This window comes from Sinocyclocheilus rhinocerous, unplaced genomic scaffold (genome assembly GCF_001515625.1).
Source record: "Sinocyclocheilus rhinocerous isolate Xijiao unplaced genomic scaffold, SAMN03320098_v1.1 scaffold1160, whole genome shotgun sequence".
NCBI classification, from domain to species: domain Eukaryota; kingdom Metazoa; phylum Chordata; class Actinopteri; order Cypriniformes; family Cyprinidae; genus Sinocyclocheilus; species Sinocyclocheilus rhinocerous.
The window spans coordinates 616,354-626,286 of record NW_015635060.1 but is presented as its reverse complement, the minus strand read 5'-3'; the positions used below and the strand labels follow the sequence as shown (position 1 = coordinate 626,286).

At 32.4% G+C, this 9,933-nt stretch overlaps 2 protein-coding genes across 3 annotated transcripts in view; one reads left to right on the top strand and one right to left on the bottom strand.

Annotated features, from left to right (window-relative positions):
* Positions 1-5,242: 5,242 nt before the first annotated feature.
* LOC107746564 (UPF0676 protein C1494.01-like) lies at positions 5,243-6,664 on the top strand. The gene is made up of 4 exons (XM_016560827.1): positions 5,243-5,773; positions 5,863-6,008; positions 6,105-6,215; positions 6,299-6,664. The coding sequence occupies exons 1-4, from the start codon at positions 5,563-5,565 to the stop codon at positions 6,476-6,478; spliced, it is 648 nt and encodes a 215-aa protein (XP_016416313.1). The 5' UTR covers positions 5,243-5,562; the 3' UTR covers positions 6,479-6,664.
* A 77-nt stretch (positions 6,665-6,741) lies between these two features.
* Positions 6,742-9,933, bottom strand: part of LOC107746563 (nucleobindin-2-like) — a 13,713-nt gene continuing 10,521 nt past the window's right edge. Inside the window, exons 12-14 of one of the 2 annotated variants that reach the window (XM_016560826.1) lie at positions 7,644-7,704; positions 7,451-7,536; positions 6,742-7,420 (exon numbers count right to left, since the gene is read on the bottom strand). In XM_016560826.1, coding sequence (XP_016416312.1) covers positions 7,454-7,536; positions 7,644-7,704 — 144 coding nt within the window. In that variant the 3' untranslated portion in view covers positions 6,742-7,420; positions 7,451-7,453. Of the gene's footprint in view, positions 7,537-7,643; positions 7,705-9,933 lie in introns of both variants that reach the window. The other variant, XM_016560825.1, reaches the window with a different exon arrangement.

The window sequence follows — 9,933 nt, the reverse complement described above, 5'->3', positions numbered from 1 at the left end:
AACCTTTGACTGAATGGTTCTTTGTGGAACCAAAAATGGTTCTTCTATGGCATCGCCGTGAAGAACCTTTCAAGCACCTTTATTTTTAAGAGTGAGTGAAGTTCTTAACAATGCATATTACTAATCAAAAATTAAGTTTTGATATATGTACGGTAGGAAATTTACAAAATATCTTGATGGAACATGATCTTTACTTAATATCCTAATGATTTTTGGCATAAAAGAAAAATGGATAATTTTGACCCATGCAATGTATTGTTGGCTATTGCTACAAATATACCCGTGCGACTTACTGGTTTTGTGCTCCAGGGTCACATATAAAATATAGTTTTAAAATAAAATGTGTAAACATCGATGATAATAGGCAACATATTTCATTATTGAATTTCAAATATTTTTTGCTACTGTAATTACAATGTATTGTTGGCTATTGCTACAAATATACCCGTGCGACTTACTGGTTTTGTGCTCCAGGGTCACATATAAAATATAGTTTTAAAATAAAATGTGTAAACATCGATGATAATAGGCAACATATTTCATTATTGAATTTCAAATATTTTTTGCTCATTACTGTAATTTTTAATGATGATAATATTATTATTTTTTAAGAAATTTCATACAACTAATATAATTTTTAAATAAAAATACACATCTGTTGTGCAAAATATAAATGAAATGTTTTGTTGGTAAATGTTATATTTTAATTTAAATATATTTTAAAAGATTGACTAAATTGTTCAAGTTTTATTAATTAATTTAATTAGACAATATTTTGATGATACATTTCTATTAAATCAACACTGAATTCAGAAAAATACAATTAAAAACACATAATTTAGGGGAAAATAAAATGTATTTCATGGGGCCCCAAATGAAAAGGTACCTTAATTGGTGGAGTTTAATTGAGAACAAGCAATTTGTTTTTATTCTCAAGGTCTAATAAACATGTGGAGTGCATCCCTCCCCATTAATGACAAATGAATATTGTGATATTGATATTGTATGATACGTATGGTATGAGATGTAAACCACGGCTGGGTTTCGCTAGAGACGGAAAGGCATGCCAGTCTCTTAGATTCAGAAGTATTAGGTCTACTACTAAATAATGCTCCAAACGATGGCCACAGATTTGAATGGTTTTATATCTTGTCATTTCACAGTTTAAATCCTCGATGTCCCGGTGATCTGAAGGAGGCATTTAATACAACATCTTTGGGCGCCAATATTATAAATATCAGTTTCTTGTCATCTACCTTTCTTTCTTTCTTTCTTTTACACTTCTGTTGTGCAAAATATAAATGCAATGTTTTGTTGTAAATTAATTGTTACATTTTAATTATATTTTAAAAGATTGACCAAATTGATAAAGTTTTATTAATTCAATTAGTCATCAAATATAAAGATATTGAGCCTTCAGAGGCAAAACAGTGCAGTGTCTGGGAATTTTTCTATAAAAATTAAAATATTTCAGCAGTTGAGCCCAGTTGAATATAGGTTAAATATTAAAAGGTATCAGATGTTTTATCAGATTATAATTTTTTACATTTAGATGTCACTGAGAAAAGATAGGCTGCTGTAGGCTGTTTTTTAATATATATATTTTGCTTAAAATAAACATAAACTATAGTTATTTAAATATCAAATTTTTCTCTCTCTCCATATTCTCAATTTGCACAATTGTGAAAGAAATTGTGTTCAGATTCAGTGCTGCTTGAAAGTTTGTGAACCCTTTACAATTTTCTATTTTTCTGCATAAATATGACCCAAAACATCATCCAATTTACCCCAGCGACTTAAGACTGGTTTTGTTCATGGGAGAAACACGTTATTATTTAAAGCAGCTGCAATTATTTCTGTCCTAACTTATAAAGTCTGGTGAAATTATTTAAGATTCAAATATGGGAAAAATCTAAATATTGAGAAAATCATCTTTAAAGTTGTCCAAATGAAGTTCTTAGCAATGCATATTACTAATCAAAAATTAAGTTTTGATATATGTACGGTAGGAAATTTACAAAATATCTTGATGGAACATGATCTTTACTTAATATCCTAATGATTTTTGGCATAAAAGAAAAATGGATAATTTTGACCCATACAATGTATTGTTGGCTATTGCTACAAATATACCCGTGCGACTTACTGGTTTTGTGCTCCAGGGTCACATATAAAATATAGTTTTAAAATAAAATGTGTAAACATCGATGATAATAGGCAACATATTTCATTATTGAATTTCAAATATTTTTTGCTCATTACTGTAATTTTTAATGATGATAATATTATTATTTTTTAAGAAATTTCATACAACTAATATAATTTTTAAATAAAAATACACATCTGTTGTGCAAAATATAAATGAAATGTTTTGTTGGTAAATGTTATATTTTAATTTAAATATATTTTAAAAGATTGACTAAATTGTTCAAGTTTTATTAATTAATTTAATTAGACAATATTTTGATGATACATTTCTATTAAATCAACACTGAATTCAGAAAAATACAATTAAAAACACATAATTTAGGGGAAAATAAAATGTATTTCATGGGGCCCCAAATGAAAAGGTACCTTAATTGGTGGAGTTTAATTGAGAACAAGCAATTTGTTTTTATTCTCAAGGTCTAATAAACATGTGGAGTGCATCCCTCCCCATTAATGACAAATGAATATTGTGATATTGATATTGTATGATACGTATGGTATGAGATGTAAACCACGGCTGGGTTTCGCTAGAGACGGAAAGGCATGCCAGTCTCTTAGATTCAGAAGTATTAGGTCTACTACTAAATAATGCTCCAAACGATGGCCACAGATTTGAATGGTTTTATATCTTGTCATTTCATAGTTTAAATCTTCGATGTCCCGGTGATCTGAAGGAGGCATTTAATACAACATCTTTGGGCGCCAATATTATAAATATCAGTTTCTTGTCATCTACCTTTCTTTCTTTCTTTCTTTCTTTCTTTTACACTTCTGTTGTGCAAAATATAAATGCAATGTTTTGTTGTAAATTAATTGTTATATTTTAATTATATTTTAAAAGATTGACCAAATTGATAAAGTTTTATTAATTCAATTAGTCATCAAATATAAAGATATTGAGCCTTCAGAGGCAAAACAGTGCAGTGTCTGGGAATTTTTCTATAAAAATTAAAATATTTCAGCAGTTGAGCCCAGTTGAATATAGGTTAAATATTAAAAGGTATCAGATGTTTTATCAGATTATAATTTTTTACATTTAGATGTCACTGAGAAAAGATAGGCTGCTGTAGGCTGTTTTTTAATATATATATTTTGCTTAAAATAAACATAAACTATAGTTATTTAAATATCAAATTTTTCTCTCTCTCCATATTCTCAATTTGCACAATTGTGAAAGAAATTGTGTTCAGATTCAGTGCTGCTTGAAAGTTTGTGAACCCTTTACAATTTTCTATTTTTCTGCATAAATATGACCCAAAACATCATCCAATTTACCCCAGCGACTTAAGACTGGTTTTGTGGTCCAGGGTCACATTTAATAACAGACAATTTTTCTCAATGAATAAATAAAAAATATATATTTTTGTCTCATTTGTTTGATTGGGTTCTCTTTGTCTACTCGTCTTATATTCGGGTCAATACGGTAATACAATTTTGTGGCTATGAGTTCAAATGTCATTATGTGCATAATTGTTAAATTTTCCTTTGAACAAAGTGACTGATCCTTATTTAGATAGTACAAATAATAAGTGTTTAATGCTTATTTTCTATTTATTTATTTTTTTGGCTGGACATTTTTTTGGGGGAGCACAAGGAGAATCTGGGGGGGCATTGCCCCCCCTAGCCCCCCCCTAGACCCGGCCCTGCATTAGCATCATCTGTATTAAAGAGAAAATAATGCTCATTGGTTCTGTCCGCCTAGTTAGGCTACTTATCAATAGGCTACTTCTGTTTTAAACATTGAGGCTGATATAAAGTAGTGTGCCCTGCGTGCCTGTCCGCTACGTCACTGAGTAGTTGTTTCAATTTATTTTCTAAAAATCCATTTTTTGACCGATATATGTAGTGGGGAAAAAACAGAATTAAAGTATTTAGTGTTAAACAAGTTGTTTTTGGAATTTCTCTGTCTGAAATAAAGCTGCTCTTATTTTCATTGATGATCTGATTACAGTGTTCTGACATGGGCTATTATAGACTGTTAATCATTTTAATTATTAATACAGAATTGGCATTACTGTATTAAATTACAGTAAAATCATTATTGTTGTTATTATTATTGCACTTCTATATTAAATTTATAGGTATACTACAATTCATTTGTTCGCAATAATTTCATAGCAAGAAAGGATGATAAAAGGTTAAATTAGCTTACTCTTATTATATTATGTTGAGTATTACGAGAGATAGATGGACTGAACGAGTGTGATTACCCGCATCTGATACAGCATTCATTTTTAATCTCAATCTCATAATAAAACATTAGTTTGAATTAATGTCCCCGGAGGAAATTGATGATGTAAACTGTCGTAGTAACATGGTTCAGCTGACAACGCTGGTCCATGCATTTGTTGGTGCGTCTAAGGTATTGTTGAAGTAAAAGTAATGTCCTTGTTTACAACCTTGTCTTAGCCCCTAAATATAAAAGTCTTTGCTACTGACTCACTCATAAAAACAGTCACGTGTAGCCATCTAATGGTGTAACAATGTAACCAAAATCACCATCACTAACACAGAGACTGTTTCTCAATACCAATACTCTTACTAAATACTACTATTATTTATATACAATATACGGTAATTTATTAAACAATAATTTTAATAAACAACAATAGATATCATAAAAGTTCATCAGCACAAACAGCTCAGACCAAAAGACAAGCATTCTGGTGGAGGGGTGATCATTTTGGGCTTGTTTTGTAGCCACAGGACCTGGACACCTCACAGTCACTGAGTCGACCATGAACTCCTCTGTATATCAAAGTATTCTAGAGTCAAATGTGAGGCCATCTGTCCGACAGCCAAACCTTGGCCAAAATTGGGTCATGCCAAACATGACCTACATCTACAATCTACAATAGAATGGCTTAAAAATAAAAGAATCAAGGTGTTGCAATTTCCCAGTCAAAGTCCAGACCTCATCCTGATTGAAATGCTGTGGCGAGAGCTGTGCATAAACAAATACCCACAAACCTCAATAAACTGGAGTAACGTTGTAAAGAAGAGTGGGCCAAAATTACTCCAGAATGATGTGAGAGACTGATAAAGTCATACAGAAAATCATTACTTCAAGTTATTGCTGCTAAAAGTGGATATACAAACAACTGAATCATAGGGTGTCTTTAGTTTGTCACCCATGGCTTTTCCATATTGGCTTTATTTTTGCTAAATAAATAATGTGATACATCATGTGTCACTGGGTTACTTCATCTAAGGTTTTTTTCCCCAAAAATTTTAAGACCTGCCAAGGACTAGATTATTTTTTTGATTATGTCCTGATACGGAAAACCATGGAATTATATAGGGTCTCCTTTCTTTTTCACACAACTGTATATATACACATTCATATATACATAAATGGAATGTATATGGAATGTCCCAAACTTTACATCACTCCACTCTCAATGTGTTCAGAATTGGCCTTCAGAAGGAGTTGACGATTTTCGAGATGTCCACGCATCATTTTACCTGCGCTGTAAGGAACTTTCTCTCAGAGTGCTCCGAGTGATGGCTCTTTGTTTGAACCTGGAAGCAGAGGTCTTTCTCAGCGCACATAAGCATATTGGAAGTAAGTAAAATGATATGCACTTCTTCTTGCTCCCAGTGAGTCAATGGCTGGGAGATCTGCAAGACCTTAATGATGTGGATGGTTTTAAGGTGATGTGAATGGAACGACTCTACGGACTCTGTACTACCCTCCGGTGAACAGCACATGTGTGAAGGAAAATCAGCTGCGCTGTGGTGAGCACTCTGATTATGGTAGTATCACGTTGGTCTTCCAAAGCTCAGAGGGTGGACTGCAGGTGAGCACCAACATAGGACAAGAGGAGAAAAGATTCATGTGCTCCTTTATCATTTAGGATAGTAATTCTGGATCTGGATGCATTCTTCTCCTTCAGGTTCTGAACCGGGCTGGAGAGTTCATTTCAGCCCCCAGCATTCCTGGAACAGTTCTGATTAACATAGCAGACCTGATGCAAAGGTGGACCAGTGATGTCTATGTGTCTGCCGTAAGTTTCTTTACTAATGCTTCATTTAATTGTGCAGTGCAGGCAATGCTCATTTAATTCTTTTCTATTGTTCTGACCCTCAGGTTCATAGGGTTTTGCTGCCCCCTGCAGGTGACTCCAGCACACGTCAGTCTTTGGCCTTCTTTGTACAACCTGATGATGAGGCCATCATTTCATGCTGCGATGGATCAGATAAATATCCTCCTGTTAAGTCAGTTGATTACCTTCTATCAAGGTTCAAAGATTCTTACGGCAAAAAATAGATCCTGGTTTAAGTGAAATTTTATGATCTTGTATGTTTTAAAAAAAATCAGTAATAATCATCAGAGCACATAATTAGTGAAGCTGACATAATTTAATACATTAGAGAAACGTAAAGCACAGTCAATTACTCCTGAAATCACAAAAGATACTCAAACAAGGCAAAAAACAAAACAAAAAAAAACTACCAACCAAACAATCCATACTTATTTTATGCTTAACTTGATTTCTATATATTTTATAAATGTATACATAGTTTACAGTAGAACACTGGTTGAAAACCATGAAACTATAATGAATTAAAATGAAACAGCTTGAAATAATTCACTGGTGTTGCAGCAGAAATTCTTTAAAATTTTCAGACCCTTGAGAATCAATCTAGGATTTAAATCAATCTAGACTTTAAACTAAACTAAAGTGGAAACTGAATTATATTTTCATGTTATCTTCCATGTATGTTTTCAATAAAAATATGTTTCAAAAAAAGAAAAAAGAAGAAGAAGAATGCTGAATTGTGGGGCATGTAACATGACATGAACTATTTGTTACCCAGGTATAATATCAAATGCCTAAATGTGAATAGAGATCTATCCTATGAGGTTTGGCCATGTTTGTGCAAAGACTGCAAATCAGACATGAAAGAACAAAAATATACAAGAACAATAAATGTACAGTTAATTTCTCTAAACACAAGTTTCAAGTACAGTCCCTTTCCTCACTATCTGCACTTTTGATAAGAGACGTGTGATTGTCCACAGAGAATTCTGTTAACTAATTACATACTTCAGCAGCCTGTTTTAGGATATCATAACTCAATATTTTATGTTTGAGAATACCACCACAGTGATTTGTTTAATTATTTCAAGGAAAGCCAAGGTCTTTGCTAAGAGACAGTAAATGGTCCTTTTGAATGTGAGGATGGAAATATTTGACACAACAGACAAACGCATTACAGACACTGAGAAGAGCTTGAGCTGCTAAGAATGTGTGGGGAGGTCTTGCTGGTGACCTTGTGACATAGGCTGACTGTCCCCAGGTAGTATTTCCACAGCAGAAGGTACTGCATTCGTAAAAAACAAGAAAATATGATGATAGAAAATCAATATTTTGTTCCTATGATGGGGCAAAATGGCTTTGACCAGAAAAATGTAAAACAATTACACTGACCTTTGGCCTGCACTGGAGGCTCTGTTTTCTGTGTTTTCAACCGCTCCATGTGCTCTACTGCCTAAAAGAGAAGATCAGTAAGTATGTTAGAAAGTGTTGAGGTGAGAGAAAACTAGCTTCAGACATTTCCATTATGTTTTAAAGGGGTCATATGATGCGATTTCATTTTTTCCTTTCTCTTTAGAGTGTTACAAGCTCTTGGTGCATAAAGAAGATCTGTAAAGTTGCAAAGACTAAAGTCTCAAATCCAAAGAGATATTCTTTATAAAAGTTAAGAGTTAGCCACACCTACCTAAAACGGCTCGTTCGAACACGCCCCCACATACCTACCTCACTATGTGGGAAGATTTGCATAACACCGCCCAAATGTTCACGCAAAGAAAGAAGGCGAAGGTCCATATAGGAGAAACAATAATTTACATTATGTGGAAAATAATGTGTTTTTTTAACTTTAAACCGCATAAACACATTTCATTACACCAAATACACAAAATAATGTTCTTTTTAGCAGCATCATATGACCCCTTTAAAAAGGCAATATTTTAGTGACAACAATACCAGCATAAGATAAAAGCAGTGGACCAATAAACTCAATCATATACAGCACACTCATTTAAAAGTGTGGGGTTGGTAATATTACATTTAGTCATTTAGCAGACGCTTTTATCCAAAGTGACTTACAAATGAGAACAATAGAAGCAATCAAAACAACAAAAGAGCAATAATATGCAAGTGCTATGACAAGTCTCGATTAGGTTTATATATATATTCACATAAATATAATAAAAACAACAAAAATGTAAATGTTGAGGTTTTTAAAAGAAGAATTCTTATGCGATACGCTATGTGAAACCATTATACGTTTTAAAATACAATATGGGGTAAAATACAATATGGACATGTTCTTGACAGGTTTTATGAGATTTACCCATGAACTCATGTCAGATGAAAACAACATCTCTTAGTGGTTATTTAGTAGTTATTTTCTGACAGATTAATTTCCATGAATTTTCCATGACTTTCCCAGTAATTTTTGATGACCTGGTAAAGATTTCAATAGAGAGTGGACTTAAAGTGAAAATAAATCAAATATATATATATATATATATATATATACAGGGTTTCTACAGACATGAACAAGTTAAATTTAAGACTCTTTAAGACCTTTTTAATACCACCTTATATGAAATTTAACACTTAAACCTGTAATGGAAATGCACATTATATTACATACATATATGTAATATTTAATGTGTTTAAAGTCAAAAGAAAACAAAATATCGCTGTAATAAATTATAGGGCTGGGTTTTGACACAAATTTCACGATTCGATTCGATTCTCATTCACAAGCTTGCGATTCGATTCGTTATCGATTATTTTAGATACATATCAGGTACAGTACATGCCAAATTTTCTCAAGGAAAAAAATCTCTCAACTAATGCTGTAAAATATACATGAGAGTAGGGTTGCAAAAAGGTGGAAAATTTCCAGTAAATTTTGGAAACTTTCCATTCTCATTCACAAGCTTGCGATTCGATTCAATGTCGATTATTTTGGATAAATATCAGGTACAGTACGTGCCAAATTTTCTCAAGGAAAAAAAATCTCAACTAAAGCTGGAGAGTCAGTTGGTACTGCATTATAATATTGAAGGTTAAAATTGACTGATTTGTTAAAATTACACTTAATGAAGTTTTTAAAATAATAAAGTTACAATTACATCATAATATTTTTACTTCAATTCGTTTTTTTTTATATATATAAACATTTAAATGGTGGCTGTCATAACTTGATGGATTTATTCAAGCATAAATTAAACATTGAAGAACAGTAAAATTTATAATGAATGTTATATGGTGCATATATTTAGCAAAATGCTCCTCTCTACAGTTTATTTTTCTATCTGACTAATGAGTTTAGTTCACCAAATATGTTTTTCTGAGGTAAATGTGACATTACGTGACATTGTTTACAAGCTGTTATATTGACGTCTTTGAGCGGCTGAAACACTGATTGAGCGATTACATGAGACAGGATACGGATTGTAAAGTTGTACTCTTTCTTTTAACTTACCTTCGGAAGTTTAGTCATGCTTTATTTTTGATTAAAACTGGTATTAATGTGGAGGAGATGATCAGTTCACGTGCGCTACGCGCTGTACGTGTCTGTTGAACTGAGGCGCTACAGCAATCTGTCACTCCACATTAAACAGCGCCAAAACGGCATTTATTGTTTAAATACTGCAATACAATGGACAGAATTTGAAATCTGAGACTTTGTTTCATATTA

Bases quoted from the DNA above. Each gene is read 5' to 3' on its own strand.
- LOC107746564 (XM_016560827.1), top strand. From the start codon at position 5,563: ATGGAATGTATATGGAATGTCCCAAACTTTACATCACTCCACTCTCAA. The intron at 5,774-5,862 runs GTAAGTAAAATG...GATGGTTTTAAG, and splicing joins CGCACATAAGCATATTGGAA to GTGATGTGAATGGAACGACT. The intron at 6,009-6,104 runs GTGAGCACCAAC...CTTCTCCTTCAG, and splicing joins GCTCAGAGGGTGGACTGCAG to GTTCTGAACCGGGCTGGAGA.